The sequence below is a fragment of the Asterias amurensis genome, chromosome 11 (genome assembly GCF_032118995.1).
Source record: "Asterias amurensis chromosome 11, ASM3211899v1".
Lineage (NCBI taxonomy): Eukaryota > Metazoa > Echinodermata > Asteroidea > Forcipulatida > Asteriidae > Asterias > Asterias amurensis.
The window spans coordinates 12,792,300-12,813,335 of record NC_092658.1 but is presented as its reverse complement, the minus strand read 5'-3'; the positions used below and the strand labels follow the sequence as shown (position 1 = coordinate 12,813,335).

Genomic DNA, 21,036 nt, shown 5'->3' with positions numbered 1-21,036 from the left:
CAGCGTTGCATGACCGTAGAGATCAGATCCAATGTACAAACTTCTACGTCACATCATGACACACAGGCAAATTAATTATGCAACTTGTTAGAAGACGTTAATTTGGTACTTTCCCTGGTGCCTTCCCGCCAAAGCCCATAAAGGGACCTCTCCTCTGCTACAGGGGATTATTTTATGAGATGGGAAGATTATTGGCAAAAACAGGATTACGAAATTGACTACGAATGGAGAGACTGTTTGGGGGAAACCGAGGGAGTAGGAAATCGTAGGAGTACTGATTTATTTCTGTAATGGAAGTTGGGGGTAACCTTAAAGCCATTGGACCCTTTCGGTACAGAAAAAAAAAAAGTTCACAGATTTACAAATAATTTACAGGGTTTACAGAAGGTAATGGTGAAAGACTTCTCTTGAAATATTAGTCCATGAAATGCTTTACTTTTTGAGAAAACGGTAAAACAATATAAATTCTCGTTAGCGAGAATTACGGATTTGTTATAAACACATGTCATGAAACGGCGAAACGCGCGAAAACAGGAGTGGGTTTTCCCGTTATTTTCTCACCGACTCCGATGTCCGATTGAGCCTAAATTTCCACAGGATTCTTATTTATATGTAAGTTGTGATACACGAAGTGTGGGACTTGGACAATACTGTTTACCGAAAGTGTATAATGGCTTTAAAACGAACATAAAAAGCATCCGCTTCAGTAATTTGAAGTTATGTTAACATGAAATAGAGAACAGTCATATTTTCCTCTTTAACACATGATTATCTTCTTGCTATCCCTTTCATGGTTCCATGAACTCGGTATTGTTTAATACCCTGACATTCTTATAATTTTGTAATATACTTCTCGCAAGCAAGTGTTAATTTATTTTTATTTTTTAAGTTGGTGAAAGAAAAAAACTGATTTCTGTCCAATTGGCAATTTCCATGAAACCATCGGTTTAATCATACTAAATTAATGATTCATTTCTGTCCACGACTTGATTCATGACATGCTGACCCGACCTATATTCTCGGTCAGATAACATTTCATAATACTAGTTATTATTATTACTAATCTTACCTCAATGTATCGTATACATTTTCTTCCATGCAATCTGCTTTACGTACTCGTGTTACAAAGCAGTATTGAAGAATTTTAAGAATCATTCAGTGATTGTTATGATTTTAATTTGATGAAAGAAATGCTTCAGTGTTTGTGCATTCAGTATTTCAATTCTACAAACCTTTTTCGAAATGACCTTCAACCATGAAAATGATCTACGTGACTTGAAGTCTTGAAGACATACCTGGAGCCTTGAACATACTTCAAGAATATTAAATGCATTTATTAATCTAGTTTTCACAGTAAGGAGGCTTGCTAGTTTGTAAGATACAGGTGATAGAATGATCATAGTTGTTGGGAGTTGTTTACGTATCTAAACAAGTTTACTGTTATTCTGTGTGTTGTACTCATGTGAGTGAAAGAAGATACAGGTGATAGAATGATCATAGTTGTTGGGAGTTGTTTACGTATCTAAACAGGTTTACTGTTACTTCTGTGTGTTGTACTCATGTGAGTGAAAGAATATTGTTGTTGGAAAGTCTTAATATCATCCGTTTAGACGATTTCTCAACAAACTTTCCCTTTATATCGATCAACGTTCATTCTGGTAAAACTTACATAACATACCGCTCCACTGACGGGTTAGATCCTATTATAATTTTAATTCACACTCTAAAAACTCTCTTGTCAAGAATTGACCCGGATGTCCCAGGGGCTTTAACCCATTTCCGAGTCAGTGTGATCCTGAATCTGTGTCAAAATGTCCCGGAAGAGTATAAAGACCGTATATAGTCTGAGCTAAAATCTCGGTTTTTTTAAACCGAGATTTTAGCTCTTGGTCAGCTTGACTTTCCTGGTCAGCTTGACCAAGAAATTGGTCAGGTCCCTTGGGAACCTTAATTCGGATCAAAATCCGGATCAAGAGTTTTGAGAGTTTAAGTCTGTTAATGTAATATGTTTAACCTATCTGTGCCGATTATGTATGACATCCTCATCTAACAACCAGTGAGTAATTAATGGTTCAAAATCTCTGTCTTTCCCATTTTACCCACAGCCGTAATAGACCCACCCACAAACGTCTTGGTTCAGTTCACCGGTCCAAACTCCTTCATCGTATCCTGGGAGCCTCCTGAACACCCTGTGATCGGATACAGCCTGATATACAGCGGGGGCACCCTTCAAGTCGATGGGGACGCAACATACGCCGAGGTGGTCAGCAACAGCCCGATCAACCAAAGGCAGTTCTCAATGGGGCTGTACTCCATGACATTGGCGGGTTACAGCAAAAGTGCGGAAACATTTACCATTTTAAATCCTGCGGACGCACGTAAGTTTCCACCCCAGTCCACTATTATATAGACTTATGTTTTGTTTGGCTGTCATAAAGGCCTCGAAATTAACCACAGCACCCACGGCAATTGCCGTGGTGCCCAGTGCTTTTGATTTGGTGCCCTTTGCAAAGTTCCAACACAAATATTAAGTTTCCTCATAGAAATGCCTCTTATCTGAGGAAAATGGCTGTGCCCCCTTAAAGAACAACCTTCAAGTTCTGGTTGGTTTTTACAACTCCACATTCGAAGAAACCCCACAATATTTGATAAACCTACGAAACGTTACAGCATTTAAGACTTGGCTAACTCGTCTCAGATTGGCACAAACCACACAATTTCTTAATATCTGAAACCAATTATCAGCCAGATGGTGTTCAACACCGCTGTCAGAGCATCAACATCGGGTTATGCTTATTGTAGGCTTGGAATACCATGGAGGTCATCGCCTTCGTTATCCTGCTTGGCCATGTGTCCCTTTAAAAGTCTCTAATAGTCTTCATAGTGCCCTTTGCAAAATGAAGATGGCCTTGCCCTCTCAAAGATAAATTCCAGGTCTGTTTATATGCTGCTGCTTGGTATGGTGTGACTCCATGTAATGTGCACACAATACTTCTCCTGTTCACTCAGACAAAGTTATACGGTGTATGTTTTAGCACAACTTTTAACTATGTTTATCTATGATGATTTAAAGCAATGTTGCAAATATCATATTGCCAATATCAATCATCAACTGAAACTGTGTAATCCTTATGGTTCGATTTCATGTTTATCTACTAAAGAAAACAACTATGATGACTGTATAGATTGTTCATTATTGCCAATGATTTGTACACTATGAGAGTGATGGGAGAAACATGCCTTCGTTTAGAAGAACTCATCTACAAACTAACCTTCCCAAAGCTTGTTTATTTTGATCCACCCTCATTCAACCCCAACATTTATTTTTCTCCACCACCCAACCGACCCAATGCAAGCTTAGTTCAGGACGACACATAAAAGTATCATGAAGTTTTATTTCCATAAAGTACAAAATACTAATAACCATTTATCCCCATTAATCCATCCACCAAACCCCCTTCCCATACCGCTCATCCTCATTTCTTCCCCCACAGCCTCCGTCGCGCGGCCACCAACCAATGTCCTAGTCCAGTTCCAAAGCCCCCATAACTTCACCGTAGCTTGGGACCCACCAGAGGAGCCCGTGGACGGGTACTTGATGACCTACAGCGGCGGGAAGCAAGTCCATATTGACGGTGGGGTAACCAGCGTTGTGGTGGTCAGCCAGGACGTGATAAACACCAAGGGATTCTCAATTGGGATGTATTCGTACACGGCGGTTGGGTACAGCAGTAATGCGCATGGTTTCATTAACTTGGATGAAGGAAGTCCACGTAAGTGGGATGTTCAAATCGCTTCCTATACCCATATCTTGAGTCTGTCCTTTTGTGTCTTCCTCCACAATCTATAGGTATTTCAGACCTTTTCTATTCTCTGCCTATTGTTTTTTTTTAGTATAAAATGCCAATGTACATGTAGCATTGATACACACCTCAAATTTTGATGCGACTTTAGTCGCCTTATTTTATGTAATCACGTTTAGTAATAATTAATCACTCTTAAAACTAATGGCAGTCAAAACTTACTTGAAAAGGATATCAGTTGCTATCCCCCAAATTTGAATCAGAGAAACGTTACTGTCGGATACGTTTCTCATATTGTGTGTGAGACAATTACATTTTATTTTTCGAGGTTGATAGTTTTATTGTATATGGGCCCTAAACAGATTACAACAATCGAAAGGCTCCAAAAGGCATACTTTCCGTAGACTTTGTTAGTAAGCACATTTCGAAGATGCAAATATTTGTTATTAAACTTAATGATGCAAAGTAATGAAAACACAAACATTGCTAAGCTTTCCCTTAATAACTTTGGGGAGATTACTCTCTACGAAGAAAGCGTGAATGGAGCAACAGTCTGTGGTATATCATATTTTCATCCATCAGCCAGTCGTTTTATTTCCTCATTTCAAATCGCTTCATCCATGCAATTGGTTTTATTTTTCATGTTTCACCACTTTCATTTCTCATCTTCTGATGAAATTGTAATCCTTCTCTTGGAATTGTCCCCGTCTACTTTATTTTTAAACTAGTTTCTCGAATTCCCCTTTTCTATCTGTTGTTATCTTCAAGTTACCTTTTTGATTCTTGAAAAGTTACTACATACAATATATGGGGAAAAGAACAGAGAAGAGGAACATCAATCAATTGAATATGGACATTCTATGTACTCTAAAAACTGCAGGTCATTTTGATGGCACCACACACAAGTTCCTGGTCAGAATTGTGTCTGAATGAACCTAAAAAGAGCAAAAATTACGCAAAATACGAGTTAATACACAGTTTTTTAACCTTCCGGGTCAATGCAACACAGAAATGGGTCAGGCCACCTGGGACTTGGAATCCGGGTAGGGTAAATTCTGACCCGTGAGTTTGTAGAGTGTAGCGCCGAATGCACGTGACGCGTAGAAATTATTACCCGGTCATGCTTTTGCCGTTTTAATCATTAACTTATAGCATTCCAGCTTCCTTGTGAGTATCAGTCTGTGCTGCCAAAGTAGCACATCAAGCTTAATCAATCACGAGAACCATCTCTACCCTAATGTATACTCCTGGGCGAGGAGAAGCAATTGTAGTTAAAGTCACCTGGAAATAGAATTTTTTTCTTTCAAACATAAGACTATATGCTTACGAACAATAAAACAATTTTTTTAGTAATTGTTTGTCACGATTTATATGTTTAAACAATATATAAAGTTGTTTGGGGGCTGACTCCGCCTACCCCTTTTGTGACGTCAATCGAGGCAGACTTTGCCTGCAATGCGTATAGTAAACACACGTGCAAAGTACATGTACGTCCAAGTAGTTAGTTGGTACATTTTAAAAAGTGTTTTTCTGCATTCAGCAGCAATACACCTGGTCGGCATTGCCGGGAAAAAACAAACAATTTTTGTTTTGAAACGTACAAACTCACGACTTGGTCCGTACATGTACTTTGCAATTATGTTTACTCTACGCATTTCAGGCAAAGTCTGCCTCGATTGACGTCACGAACAGCGCCCTCTCGGGTCGGGGTCTACTCTTAAATTTGTAAATAACATAAGAACTGATTTTTTAAAACCTTAGTTAACTGTTTAGTCACATTCCACTCATCAAAACACATATATTAGTGACAAAAGCTTTATTTTGAAAAAATACCATGCCCAGGTGACTTTAAGTGTCTTGCATAGGGAGACACGTGTCATGACTGTGACTCGAATGACCTGAGTCCGTTATGACAATAAACCACTCTGCCATTTTACCACATTTTGGTCTAAAATACACCATCACGTTGAACTTGAAGTTAAAATTGCCATCTAATGTAAGTAAACCTGCTGCCGGGGGAAACCAGTATAACACCATAGACAAAAATATGCTGCAAAGCAAAGCAACAATTTGCACCGCTAAACTTCTTTCCTCTGATGAGCAACTGAGATTTTTACAACAACAAAAAAAATCAAAGGGGATCCGCTGTTCAAAATCAGATCCCTTTCATCAGCATCCAGGTGCATCTGATACGCCGTGCAATTGCAAACTTGTCCCGCCTTATTAACAACAACCGTTCGGGCTGTTTTGATTCGCAGCACCGGCACGTGTAGCACTGTAAAGAACTCGCAGTGTTGTTTATACCCCCAAGGACCATGTCCAAAAATAGTCAGAATTCCTCTCAAGTTCAACGCGAGTAGTTTGCCAGAAGCTGAAGTTGAGACCGGATGGCTTGACTATTAGCCCTAGAGCTGTTCTAATGACAATCAGAGTGTCAGAGCTCTGACACAGATTCCCCATCCGTGACGTGGTATACTCAGTAATGTTATCGTTGTTAACAACTTGCTCCAGATCAGTCGAGCGAGGGGGATGGCCAACTTCACGTTGTTCTTCAACCGCATTGCTGTTGTGTGTTTCCTCATATTTCCCCTTCCCAAGTATACACACGCTATACGTTATTCCCCTCTAGATCTCCCGCCCAAACCAAGCGGAACAAGAAAGCTGGTTGTTCCGGACTCCTTGCAGCTGGACTGGGCGGTACCGGACGGGGAGTTCGAGCACTACCGTCTGATCTACTCTACGGACGGCACGAAGGAGAAGGAAACCACGGTCGAGTTGCCTCCCGAGACGACCTCGTACCTCATCGAGGGATTGACCGGGCAGTTTTACACGAATCTCTACACCATAAGAAATGGCATCAAGAGTGATCTTGGGGAGTGGAGGGAAAACACAGACAAAGGTAAAGTTACTTTTCAATTTCTGCAGCGAGTTCCTGCTCTTTTACTCCTAGTGCCGACATTTCAAGCGTATCCTTATCAGTCCCAACCCATTGCTCTGGTGCCGGAGATGCCGTTCCTTCCTCAATGATTACAGCCCACTACAGTTTTAGAGCCATGATTAAAGTATAGCCAATCAAATTACTTATACTTACGTAGACTATGTTACCTTTCCCCCTTAAATGAAATCAGACATGGGCTGATTCCAAAGTTGTAGTATAGAATTCACCCACTCCCCCCTTACTCAAAACTGTGACAGCATTTTTTATGAAAGAACATTTTGTTCAAGCATGGTTCAGGCATGCACACATTTTTTCCCACTGACATACTCCTCAAAGTAAACAGTTTGATAACCGTTTATGTAGCGCGTCAGTTTGCGGCAGGGAACAAAACTAGAGCTAATGTTTTCCCCATCCCTGATATAATAATGTCAGAGGGTTCAGGGTCTGGTTGTAATTATCACTAACTAGGCCTACATTTGACATGACTCCATTCGCTTTAAGTCTGTATGGGGCAAATCTTAACCTTGCATGTGCTATCGTCGGCATCACATACCCTCTTGGGTCTGGTATACATTTTGGTAATGAATCTGACAATTATTAATGGTAATAACACACTTGGGCCCCTACTTTGTTAGAAGTCAAGCAGCATTCTAAATATTTTGCCTGTTGATAACAAAGTATACTTGGTTAGAAGTAAAGCAGCATTTTGATTTTGCATTTTGAGAATTTGTTCACTTCGAAATACTGAGGTTATGGAAACATGGATCACTGTTTATCCCAAAACATTTGAATCTGAGAAGCGTAATAACATTTCTCGGATTGTGATACCAAGTTGCCGACTATTCTTGCGTGGGCATCACCTCCAGATTTTTAGCAATATTATCTCAAAAACCCTACCACCCTTTGAAATGAAATGTTCACGGGTTAGTTTCATGGTATCTTACTATTTCAACAAACGGTGGGTGCCAATTACTAAATGTATACAGTAATCCCTTCAAAGGCGACTTGAGTTTAAATTATGGCTCTTATTTTTATTTTATTTTTTATTATTTTACAGTACCTCTACCACCGAAGGATATATATCTCCAGCGAACGAGCGATGTTGCTTTTACCCTCGCCTGGACCAAACCTAATGACACCATAGATGGCTACGTGATTCTCTACAGCCCGGATGAAGGTATAAACCTCTCATTGTCTAACTTCAAATAATTATTAATATTAGTTTTTGAGGAGGAGACATTTTTGAGGAGCCGAGGAGTTTAAAAGAGTGAAGGGTTGTGGGTGGCTTAAAGGGTTTGTATTCCTTTGGTTTTACTCTAAAAAAAAATATATGAATAATAACTTACGTTAAAAGTACCACACCTTTGGATTGTGTCGGCATATGGAGAGGAATTTCACTTTCACTGGAGAGGAATTTCACTTCGAAGTACTGCGGTTTGGAAAAAGATACCACTTTTTACCCCAAAATATTTGGAATATAAGGACCGTTACCGTGGTTACGCTTGATTATTTCATGTATTGCTATTAAATATATCATTATTCTTCCTCAGTGAACATTATTCGGTCAGGATTTTCGCCGATATCTGAAAAGAAAATGTCATCTTTTAAATGAAATGTTCACACGTCATGTATATTTTATTGTATACAACTACATTATACGGGATCAAAACAACCAAACTGAAAAACAGGTATACTTTGCCTCTAAAGTCTGAAGTCGACATCACGAGGAAGGTATAAACTTGTATTTACTGACACAAATTAACATGCATTCAGTCTGTAGAAGGGTACATTTGAGAAGCCCCGAGTCCCAGAGTTAAGGGTAGTGGCTTAAAGTCTAAAGGGTACATTACAGAAGCGGATGCAGATGATGGGAGGGGAGGGGAGAGGGGGCGGTGGGGAGATTTGGTTCAGAAGGAAATTGTTGTTTTCGAGTAGGGCATGGGCTTTTGAACTTTTCTTGATGGGGGTAAGGGTTCAATCCTTCCCCCTGAAAGCTCATCCAAGTTCCCGGTCTCTTCTAAGACGTTATCAGTGAACCTTGAACTTGTTTTGATAATGTGATGACATGTCTGATTTGGCTTAAGTGTTTTCAGTGATGTTTCTCTTCTACTTTGGGGTCTGTTTCTTTGCTTATAGAGAGAAAGTTAATTCCTTAGTAATGGCTGCAAAGGTTCTTTAGAATGTAGGTCTAGTTTTTCATTCTCTCCTCACCTTCTGTCTAACTCCACTGTTTCTGTTTCTTGGTGTATGAACCTGATCAAAAATATAGTTTTAATCTGAATTGTTGTATGACTTACGTATAATACACTCTTAAACCTCTAGAACGCGCCCTTGCTCTGATCCTGGGCCCAATTTCAAAAAGCCGCTGAAGCACAAAAAGTAGCTAAGCACAATCAAATTATGCTATTAAAACAGAATGGGTACATAATGCCATTTTATAATGTGACTGGTATCATTGCCAATTTATGCTTAGCGAGAAAGTTGTTAATCAATGTTGTCTACTTACACATGCAGCTCACTGAATTTGAGCACAGGTCCTGTAGGGAACCTGACCCATGTCTGGGACCCTGACCCATGTTGGGGTCAGGCTGACCCAAAAAGTGGTTCAAAGCAGCTCTTTGAAATTGGGCTCTGTGCCAAGTTTCATTCAGCTGTTAAGCAGAAAACGGAACTCTTAAAAGTGTGTCTGCTAAGCAAGACATTGAAGGGGAACAGTCGCAATCAATACGCACTTTACACGCTCTCTAGGCTGGTAACTCATACCTGATAAATAAGTTTTTTTTAATAATCAGTCCATTGTGTTTTATTTAACAGCTTTTTCAAATAGCACACTGGTTTGCGGACAATTTGCAAAATCATTTCGAGAAAATAAAATGGAACTTAAAGTGAAATGTTGTACAGATGTTTAAGGTCGTCAGTAAAACGGAAATGTATTCCATTTTCCATTCGTAATAACAATGTGATTTATGTCTTTAATCTGAATCAGACGATTGTAACAGAATATTGGTCATCAACAACATACACATTCATAATTTTTCAAAACTATGTATCGTTGTTTTAGACATTTGAGCAAATGTTATTCTTTTCTAATGTACAACTGCTTCCATATTCGAGATGTTTGTGACACTTCCTGTCGTTTTGTAACGATTAGTTTCTATTATTGATAGTCTACGTCTTTGAGATCTAAATACTTCCTGGAAAATCATGTTGTTAACTTCCTATCTGAGTTTAAATGATTGTTTTTCGATTGGCGATTGTTCTTCGATTGACATTCGGCTAATGCAGTGCAGGATAGGTAGTCATCAAATCATCTGTTGGCTGGTTTCAATTTGAAATGAAAGATTTTCGAACTGAAAGTTCAAAGTTGACAACTGCTACAGAGAAATAATTCCATCTGAAAAATTAAGAGTCAAGAAAAACCCACATTATCAACGCTGCTTACTTCACTTGTTGTTGTTAAGACTCAAACTCAGCAATTTTTCCTTTGAACTTCAATAGTTTGCTGGAAAATCATGTGTTTGTTTTCATGAAGAGAATGAATGTACTAAACACAAAAAATGGGTAATTGATAAAAAATTGTTGGTGCAACTTTAAAGAGATATCAGTTTTTATCTTCACAAATTTGCATCTAGAAACGTTTCTGTCAGAAAATTCTCAGATTGTGTATTCCATTTACGGATTATTTTTTCTACCATCTTTTGAAATGAATTTTTTACAGATTAGTTTTATATTGTATATTATCTGCATTTATATGGGATAAAAACAATCGAATTGTTCAAAGACTTTGGTATACCTAGCCTTTAGGTTCTGAATGTTGCTTAGCAAAAATGGGCTGGATGCCAATCACAGATGGTACATGTAAGATGGTACTTTTTATGGTAACCTTAATTCTGCTAATGTGTGTGTGCATCTTGAACAAGCAGTAAGCTTTCTAGATTTATACTCATCAAGCATCAAGAAAGCTTAAGCATGGTTCTATGAAATTTGACATGAAGACCGTCTTTAACTTTGTGTCTCCACAGTAACGCAGGAGAAGAAGATGATACTGAATAACTCCATGTCCAACATTCACATAGAGTGTGACTCAGTTATTACCGATCAGTTCCGGATCGGACTGCTGTCCGTAAGGGGGTCAATGCACAGTGAATCAGCAGAGGTACATCCACTCCTACCGGGAAGCAAGTGTAAGTTATGTACTCAGAACTCTCTAAAACACCCGGATTAGAAGCGATCCGAAATCTGGATTTTGGATTCCGCGTCAGGCTGACACAGAAAGTGATTTTAAAATCGAACTCAGAATCATTTGAGTGCAAACTGAGCCAGGGGTGGGTCAGGTCCCACAGGGTCCGGAATCATCTTGGATCAATTCAGGTCCTGAATCATGGACTAATTCGGATCCGGAAGTGTTAAGAGTGTGACCTGCATGACACAAGTTTTCCCAATTTTGTTTAAAAGAAGTTATTATGGGTGGACTGTTAATTTGATGAGATCATTTTTTTCTGTCAACAGTTAGATTTGGCATACACTGAACTAAAGTTCTTATTGGTACACGGTTGATTGGTGTTTATCAAGAAAAAGATAATTGGGTTCGATTTGTAATCTTGCTGATTATGAAGTTCATACCTGTACCGATTCCCCGAGGACACACCTCTAATATACGCATATGTGAGATATGGTGAACAATATGGAGCGCACTCTTTGGTTTGTGTTTTTTATTCAAACAAACTTACCCAAACCTAATTGTGTCATAGCATTGTGGCCACACACTTTTGTCGGAAAATGTCATATTGAAATTGTTGTCAACCTTTAGGAAATGGCACTTTCGATTACCGGAACTGAGACAAACCAGTTACAAGCATTGCAAACGGTAGTGATTCCTTATGTTGATACCAAAACTAAATGAAATCCCAGGCAAACTGAAACAAAAAATTGTCGTCGAAAATGTGACTTCCTTTTCTCATATGAAAGTTCACAGAACGGCCGTGTGGTTTGTTCATTGAACACTGTGGAACTGGATCTTTCCAAAACACGATGATGAATCCTGCCTTTAGGCATGACTTGTTCACTGTCACCGTTGTGTTGTGACGTCATATACTTGCTCAACATTACTTCATCATACCTGACTCATCTTCAAGACACATTCTTCAAGCATAACTGTCAAATTAAAAAGGGTCTCGAAGATCGAACAAGCTCTCTGCGAAGCACTCCTTTTCCAATAGATAGAGTCCTCACTAAAGCCTGGGAAAATTACAGGTCGTTACAATAATTACGTATTGACATCTATTGCTCAAAAAGTGGATTTCTTTATTGTTTACTGATGGCACTCTAATCGGGGACCAAACAGTACAATGACTTCAAAAAGATTGCACCGAGGTTGTTGGAAAGTTTGACTTATGAACAGGAAGAGTTGATTACATAACCATGTATTACATTATCAATCGTCCCTGGTGCTCCTTCCACCCCAGCCTGGTATTTAATTAAAACACTTGGTTTGTTGGTGGTCAATGTCACTGGAGCCAAGATGGATCCGGTTTATACAAAAACGGACACGAACAGGTATAATCCGTGTATGTAGTGCACCAACCCTACCGAAGGCCTCTACCTCCCCAGCGGTGCATCTTTCCCGGGCACATATTATTTTGTTTTTACCGCAGTGAGGGGTTTTGTACTGTTGACACTCCGAATTCCGGTGTCAGATGCAATTGTGTCCGCCATGCAATACTGTCCGCTCCGGACACTTTTGCAATATGCAATCGTGTCCGGGGCTATGCAAAAACCGTCAGGTGGACATGTATGTGCGCGCGTACGAACCTGAACCTACGTATGTATATGCAGCATGAATACTCACGTATTTTATGATTGCAGCGAATATCCAACGGCCGAACATTTCTCTTGTCATTCATGGCATGCACTTAGCTTGTAAAAAAAATGTTGAACGTGTTCCGTCGACCAAGGGCGGTTAATTTACTGCAAGGACGGTTTTGCACGGGGGCGGACACATCTGCATTATTCAGCAGCGTCCGGGCGGACACATCTGCATTATGCAGCAGCGTCCGGGCGGACACGATTGCATTTGCAAAACCGTCCGGCGGACATTATTGCATATGCAATAATGTCCTCCGGATAGTATTGCATAGAGGACACAATTGCATGCGACACCGGTCTTGAGATGAAACTACATGTAATTGTAATAACGCCGTTAGGCACATGTTCCCTCTTGGAGGATTATTTCAAAAAGCGTTGCAATTTAGTCTCCTACTCAACCCAGCATTTGGAAGTTCTCTCTAAAAAAATAATGCAAAAAAAATAAAAATGAAAAAGCACTCTTTGAGGAGCCATATGAGGAACAACTCTTTTTCGAGTGGTCTTCCTCTCCTTTAGATAGAAGTTTGCATCTTTTTTAGTGATGCTTCACTCTTTCCTGGGGTAAAACGCCTCTAAAAGAGTGAAATAACCACCACTCTTTTTAAAGAGCCATTATTTGAGGGACCACTCGAAATGTAAAGAGTGGTGTTTTCACTCTTTTACTTAGATAGAGAGTTGTCAGTACAAACCCCTCATTGCGGTGTAAAAAATATTACGCCCGTGGCATTCGACTTGTTCTCGGCATCCGACTTGTTCTCGGCATCCGACTTGTTCTCGGCATCCGACTTGTTCTCGGATACCTGGATATCCACCCTGGGGAATTCTAATTTGATGTCGGAGGGTGTAGAACACATCCACAACAGGGTGTATTTTTATTTTCATTCTGGCTGGAGCGTCATGCTTTGTCATGTCTCCTGAATGCAACGCGATCTTCTTGACTCACTCAGTTGTTTCCTTCACTTGTTTTGCTTCCGTCTGATCGAAGCAGGGGTGGGGGGGGGGGACGAGGAGGGGTCCAGGTCATAGACCTGTGGAACAAACCCTAGGATTTTGCGGGAAAGTTTACATTTCCTACACTGTGTCAGGAGACTTTTGCTGAATCTTAAAGAACTTTATGTGAACTTTGCGGGAAACAACATGGGTGGAAATTTGGGAACAGCCTTGAACTTCACAGAATGACTTAGTCCGATATAACAACCATATAGTACTTTCCAGTAAGTTGACCAACCATTTCAAATTATCATGGGTTGTTTATGGTGGCACAACCGTGCAAAGAACTACATGTGTAGGCCTACTGTTTAGATGCATTCAACACCAATAGGAGAGTTGACTGTGTACCGTGAATTCACCACACGATATAATTTTTGCAGACTTGCAAAGTGCATATGTCGGTCAAAACCATGTGGTGATATTAAATGGTCAGACAGTAGGAGGGTTGACTGGTATGCATTCACCACACGAATTGCAGGCTGGCAACGTACATGCTAACATTCAAAACCATGATGTGATCTTATTAGTGGTCAAAATGGGGGGGGGGTGGCTGTGTTATTGGTTATTTACCACACACTATCATATTGCAGGCTTTCGTAAATACCTTTAAATGCACATTATTGTCTTTGGATCTTTAAACTAAAACATTTTTACGGGAATATTTTTGATAATTGATTTGTTGTAAAACAGAGAGGGTCCCTCATCCTAAATACATTAATGGTTTACAGAGTTTATATTTTTGCCTTTCCCTTCCATGCAAGCACCATAACCTTTCACATTTTATCCGACACGGGCACGTCTTAAAACGGGCACAATTTCCTTCCCGCTCTGGCCTCAGGCTTTTTGTACATTAATGTCACGTTAAACTTTGAAGAAATCTGTGGAATTGGAGCTTTCCTATCTGCCCGATTATGAATTCTCTCTGTTTAGACATAATGGCACTGCGTTTACCTTAATTAGGAAGTAGCTATTATTTACTGTCTTTGGATTGTTTTACAAATACACGTCTGTAGGCCTTTTCGAAAACACGGCTTTGGCTCCACCTTTAGGCTCAGTGATCTTGAAACGTACTCTAAAGCCGGAACCTTAGCCGAAGCCGTTGGTTCGAAAAGGCCTTCTAAATGAGGTAGGTCTATTAAATTCTCACAGGTAACTTGATAATTATGGTGGAGTTCGATTGCAAAAAGCTCCTAAGCACAATGAACTTGATAAGCATGGACAATTAGTCTCGGAATGAAGCGGTTACTAGCCAATGATGTGTGTCGAAAATTACCGTACATGAGATTCGTCTCCTTGTTCATTCTCGCTTAGCAAACTTATGTTTGAAGTATGTTGCCAGCTGAGTCGCTCCATGAGTAATTACAACAATCATTATAAAAAAGAAGCATTATTTTACGTCAGGTTCCTCTCGTACCAGAACTATAATGAACACAGACGTATCAAATGTTCGAAACGTCAACACTGCTTACCGTTCAAATAAAAAATGCCTAGCGACTCAGCGTCTACTCCTTTAAGCTGACAAGAGATACACCCTGGACAGCGCTAATCTTCACCAACCTGGCCCGTCTGTTAACCTAACCTGATAAACTTTTCATCGAATGGTGGACAAAACTCTTGAGGGAGGTGTGTGGGGAAGCCTGTCAAAGAGTCCCACACTTGTGGTGAAGTATGCTCAAGAGCAGCTCAGAAAATGGTGTTGGAGCCTATTCATCGAAGAGGCCAATGGTGAACCATGCTAAAGAGCTGCAGGTGTGCATTATTGAAGAGGCCCATGAAATGAACCATGCTAAAGAACAGCTCAGAAAGTTCTGCATTCATCTTTACTCTGATTGTTAATTACTGCTAGACCTGTCTGTATCTGTTATGACTCAGCAGTGGCTGTCACTACCCGAAGCCCACACCATAATGACAGTCGACTGGAACCTTCATGTCATTTAACAACTTCATATAACAATATGTCGAGTTATTTAATTCATTATATTTATTTAAAGTGCAGTCGTATTCACATTGCACTAGGCACGACCATTTGTTTGGCTAACATTTTGGGTGTGTACTATAGAGGCACTGGACACGTTTGGAAATAATTGTCAAAGACTATAGTATTCTCACTTTGTTTCCAACATAAAATTATGTATAAAAATAAAAACTCTGTGAAAATTGGACTCAATTCGTCATCGAAGTTGCAAGAGAAGAATACATGTAATGCGCGGTTGATCATTTTCGTGGAAGTGGCTATATATAAGTCTCTATTTACCTAATATTATTTCTTCTTCTTCCACTATAGTGTTGCCTCCCATTCCAGTCGTCACTCAACGTCTCCTAACACCATCCTCATCCCGTCTTGAGCTGAGCATACCAACCGACAGTACTGAATTCGACAAATACCAAATACGTATCAACAAAACCGACGGGTTATTATCAGTCTCCCTTGATGGGAGCGCATCTGCATATGTTGTAGATGGAATAGTGGCTGGTAAAGAGACTATGGCAGCTGTGAGGACAGTTAGGAATGGCATCAGAAGTGACCCTACGTATGTTGTCATCCCTGACCCAAAATTTCAAAGTGAGTGTTGAGCGCTGCAGGTATAACGCTAAGTAAGGGTGGCCTATACAATATTTTGTTTGGCTGTTTTTCCCCCAAAGTGCAGTGCCCCGAAGGAGTCATAGTCCTTGGTATCCTAGACTGGACTACTCCACATAATTTTTATTTAAAAGGGAATAATGTTCCAGAGTTTTTGTTGTTGTTTCGGGGTTATCTTGCTTGTGGCTTTTTCTCTTTTTGTTCTTTCCTTTTTTCAGGGGCTGAACACAAAATGTTTTCACTCTTTATTTATTTCATGTACATCACCTCCCTTTGATGAAATGGAGCCGTATTAATTTCTTTGAAGGCCTATACACATTTCTTACTGACAGCCTGTGCTTGGTTCTGTGGTTTTGTCAGCTGGAAGTTTCACTCTGATGTTTTAACAACAAGCTGCACTTTTGGTATTGAACTTGAACCCAAAAATAATCTAATCTATAATTAAGCAGAACGGGTTGGTTCCCTTGAACCTACTCTTCCTGGTGCTGATGTTATACAAGAATTCCACTTCTGGTAAAAATGTTATGAGGTGTTAACTTGCCTTGAGAGTAGTGGTGATTCATCATCGCAGTATTTACAGTAACTTCGTGAACTTTGAACACAAAGTTCTGAAGCTGTTTTATTTCAACTCTTAAGTTGACCTTTTGGTCTCCAAGGGTAATGAGTCTTTATTTTTATCATCTCAGAGCCGAGTTCTCCCACGCATGTAACGAGGCACAACCTGAATCGCTTCACCATCGTACTCAACTGGGACCCACCCCCTCCTCCCTTTGACCGATACTATTTAGACATCAAAAGAGACAACGCCCGATCGGCGTCCAACCAAAAACAGAGGTCGGTGACCCTGGGAAAGAACGCAACGAGTTACATCTTCACTCAAACCAGACGTAGGGAGCGATACGTGTTCACACTTTACGCGGTGTTGGGCGACTTCGACGCGTTCGGGACGGGGGTGAAAGCCGTCTCGGTCCCCGCGGGTAAGTGAAAGAGATTTAGGTCGAGATGACTAGGTGCTAGCGTCTGGTCTGAGGCAAAACAGGATATACGGAAATTATGATCTGGAAGTATGGGCAAATTGGAGTGAATTTTTGTTTAGCAAAAGTATGTGAGTTGAGTAAGATTGCGCGAGGGAAATTATCAAACATTTATAAAAGTTTCCCCCGAAATGGAAGAACACTTGTTGAATAAGTACGTTCTCCTTCAAAATTTGCAAGTGTAGGGTCTAATATAAAGATCGTTACTCGTCAAACCTGACCTGTAAGCCCTTCATGGACAAATACCATACCTCTCATACGAATCAAATTAGTGAAAAGTTACTTCTTTCTCAAAAAACTACGTCACTTCAGAGGGAGCTGTTTCTCACAATGTTTGTAACTATCAACCTCTCCCCATTACTCGTAATCAAGAAATAAAGTATGTTTAAGAGCGCCAGCATGAGACTTTAAAAGTTTTCGAGGGGGAGTGTCCATCCTCATGGTTGCCCTAAATGTGACAAGAGTTGTGGTCAATGTCAAAAGTAAGTATTACGAATACCGTTTTGGGGTAAGTGAAAGGCAGGCCTTCTGAAATCCTCCTCCAAGCTTATAAATCATAATATTTAAAGAAGTAAAGTTTGTATCTGCCCTTGTCTTGAATGATTCATTCTTCTAAAATATCTCATAAACTTTATCTTTCATCGGAGTTTTGCTGTGCGACATTTCCGGTCAAACGTACCGACCTTGAACGCAGGCCCTGGGGGTCGGTCGCTCGCTCGGTTCCAATTATAAAACATGAAGCCAAATGTTGACAGCTAAATCTCCTTCCCATTACGTCTTGTTCGTAGCTTTAAAAGTTATACTACAAATGTTGAGCTAATTATAGCTATTGACACAAGGATAACACCCGCTGTATTTTGAACACGTGTAGACGCATCCATTATTTTGTGAACAAATTTCTATGGAATCTTGTTGTTGGACGACGGCTGATTTTTTTTCCGCGTGGGAACCACACAACCGCTTTGCAGGTGACGTCACAACCCAATACAGCGCCCTCACTAGTGAGGTCAAATGAAGACATGTCATTGGCTGAAAGTTAGGTTGCACGCACAGATTCTATTGTTTGACTTATATGCAGTATTATAACACCCCTTGCAGGTATTGTGCCTGCTCATTGGTTTAGAGCGCGTCACATGACATGTCTTAGTTTTGCTAGACGACGGCCGTGTGATAGAGCGTCGGTTTGCCATGCGCTAGTCCGAAGACTAGCACATGGCGCCGTGCGCTAGTCCGACAGACTAGCACACGGCGTGCAGTACCCAGACGTCCGTTGCGTGATACGAGGATGATAAATTAATAGTCTGTAACCATTTCGGATTGTCCGACACTACATGCAACACAGTAGGTAAAGGTGTTTGCAATCTGTGTTCTCGTCGTCCGTGGAATGTAGCTTTCAGGTCTGTAACTTAATAATAATAATACAGGTTTTAGAAATGTTTGGGGTGTTATAAAACAAATATTGACTGCTTTTACTCGTGCAATGGTTAAAAACTATGACTCCCTCGGTGATCCCCGGAGCGTTCTATTTTCCCTCGGCTTCGCCTCGGCAAAATAGAATGCTCCGTGGATCACCTCGGGAGTCATAGTTTTAACCATAGCACTCGAAGCAGTCAATATTTGTATACTATACCACCGTTGAGCTTGTTCAACACAAAAAAATAACGAGAGCTGTTTTAGACTACAACCCAAATTGCGCTCTGTTTCAGTTTCCCTAATCGACTCGATGGTACCGAGATTATTGCCAAAATTGTGACCCTCTTACAATAAACAATATACACAATTTTTAAGACCATATTGATGAGAATAAAAAACAGTTCAGTCATTCATTCCGAGCAGTCGACTGTTTTATTGTTCGTAGTTCGGGGTAAGCGATCACAAAAAACAGACGCACGGGGTTAAAAATTTGACGTTCCGCAATTTGGGGTGAGCTACAACCTCAAGAGGGCGCTACAATTTTAGTGCGCCCTCTACTGACAGCTCGTATAAGTTACGGAAGATAAACACCGACAATGTGCGATTTCCTGCTCTTGGTTTCATGAACAGTAAGCTTTTTTTTATCAGTTTTATGATGAAAACAATTTTTAATCTATTTGTGCTGATGGAAGAGAAAGTGACAGTATTCAGCGCTAAGTAAGTTATGTTTGTACTTGTACTTAGGTTAGGGGTTTAAATTTTCAGTCAATTTACTAACTCGACTAACTCACTCACTGGGTCACGGGTGGGTATAGTTCCGATAATAACGTAACCCTCCTCTCGACGGCCTCCAGATGATAATCTGGTCCATCACGTACAATTTCGAAAGCTAGTCACCAGATTTTCCCCATTTTTACCATTTTCAAAAATCATTACACAAATTCTGGGGCATGAACTTAATCTGCAATGTCTAATGAACGCTCAAAACATCATTGTCAGACATTGAGAAAATATTTTTGAAAAAAAAGGACAAAAACTTACCAAATCCCGGAGCGAATTCCCAGGTTTATATTTTGAACCTGTCGCAACGCTTTGCAAATGCTTTATTTTTTGGTTGGACTAAACCCTTCTGGGAAAGGGGTGTTAAAATGTTGACGTGCGTGCGCACCACACTATGAGTGAACGGCATGAGTGAATCCCATGTAAACGGACAGCGCGCATGCACTTACTTTGTTTGTCACAAAAATAACTACTGTATGGTCTGGGACTCTGGTTGGCTTATTATCGTTTAAATGTATTTAGAAATTAGAGGCTTTTTAGATTAATTTTGTTAATTCGGTTGTTGTTCGTTTGATTACAGCTACTACAAGGTCAAAGGTCACCCTAGCTGCAGTAACACAGCATGCGCTACAGGTCACTTGGCAGCCTGTTGTGGGTTCCAGCTCCTACAGTCTTACTGTCGTCAGCAAGCTCGGAGAGGCCCGCACTGTCGAGTTGCCGGCCTCGGAGAATGCAGCGGTGGACCATGTCTTTCTCGGACTGGAAGAAGGGATGGACTATTATGTGATACTGGATGCAGTTATTGAGGAGAAGAAGAAATCGGCTGGCTGGGTCATAGGTCAAACTGGTGAGTTTACTGTGTTTCAAATTCCAGGAGACCGACACTGACTGTCAAAAAAACAATGAGCCCAGTGTTTGAAAAGTTGGCCTCGAATTAAACCATGACACCCAGAAAAATTGACATTTTCCTTAAACAGCATTAAGTGCCCCTCACCAGATGGAAATTGCTATGCACATTCAAAAGCAAAGTCAAGGTCCTGGAAAGCCTGGAAAGGGTTTGTTTGCAGACAAAATAAATGTAATCTGCAAAGTTTGCATTTTGATTGCATTTCCAATAGGAAGTTCCATTCCCTTCATGCCTGCAAATTTGTTGCCGGAATAAACATAACAAAATTAAGTTAGGCGCCACCAGCTATACTAGATAAAAGAAAAATTCAGAGCCCCTCCATGCCGAGTGGCTGATCAATTACTTATTGGGTCCAGACAAAACCATGTGTCATCTGCCTTAAACTTAATGAACTTAAGCACCTCTTTTTCACACCTCTCATCTCAACTGATGAATCTTATTGTGAATCCTTTTAATAGTTTGAACCCCCCTTGCAGGTGGATTTTTGTTCCGGGCCCAGAATATTAACCTGTTAATACAGTTTAGACCTCTGGAGCCGGGAAACTCCAGGTGCTGATTTACAGATGTTACTTACAATGTATAGTGAACCAAGGGCTGGGGTAGCCTCTACTCAAGAAGGTCACGATGCTGACCCGTTTATCAAGATTAACAACTCAGCCATCACTACCTGGTTTGCTGTTATTTCCCATAGAACTCAATCAGTAAATAAAGGGACCTGACTGGCT

At 40.4% G+C, this 21,036-nt stretch overlaps 1 protein-coding gene across 4 annotated transcripts in view; it reads left to right on the top strand.

The window, feature by feature from the left end:
• LOC139944385 (uncharacterized) overlaps nt 1–21,036 on the top strand; it is a 67,962-nt gene that overhangs the window by 26,553 nt on the left and 20,373 nt on the right. For all 4 annotated transcript variants that reach the window (XM_071941394.1, XM_071941393.1, XM_071941391.1 and 1 more), the window contains exons 3-10: nt 2,106–2,378; nt 3,495–3,773; nt 6,433–6,702; nt 7,799–7,918; nt 10,764–10,925; nt 15,881–16,159; nt 16,864–17,154; nt 19,985–20,251. In XM_071941394.1, the coding sequence (XP_071797495.1) occupies nt 2,106–2,378; nt 3,495–3,773; nt 6,433–6,702; nt 7,799–7,918; nt 10,764–10,925; nt 15,881–16,159; nt 16,864–17,154; nt 19,985–20,251 (1,941 nt within the window). The remainder of the gene's footprint in view (nt 1–2,105; nt 2,379–3,494; nt 3,774–6,432; nt 6,703–7,798; nt 7,919–10,763; nt 10,926–15,880; nt 16,160–16,863; nt 17,155–19,984; nt 20,252–21,036) is intronic.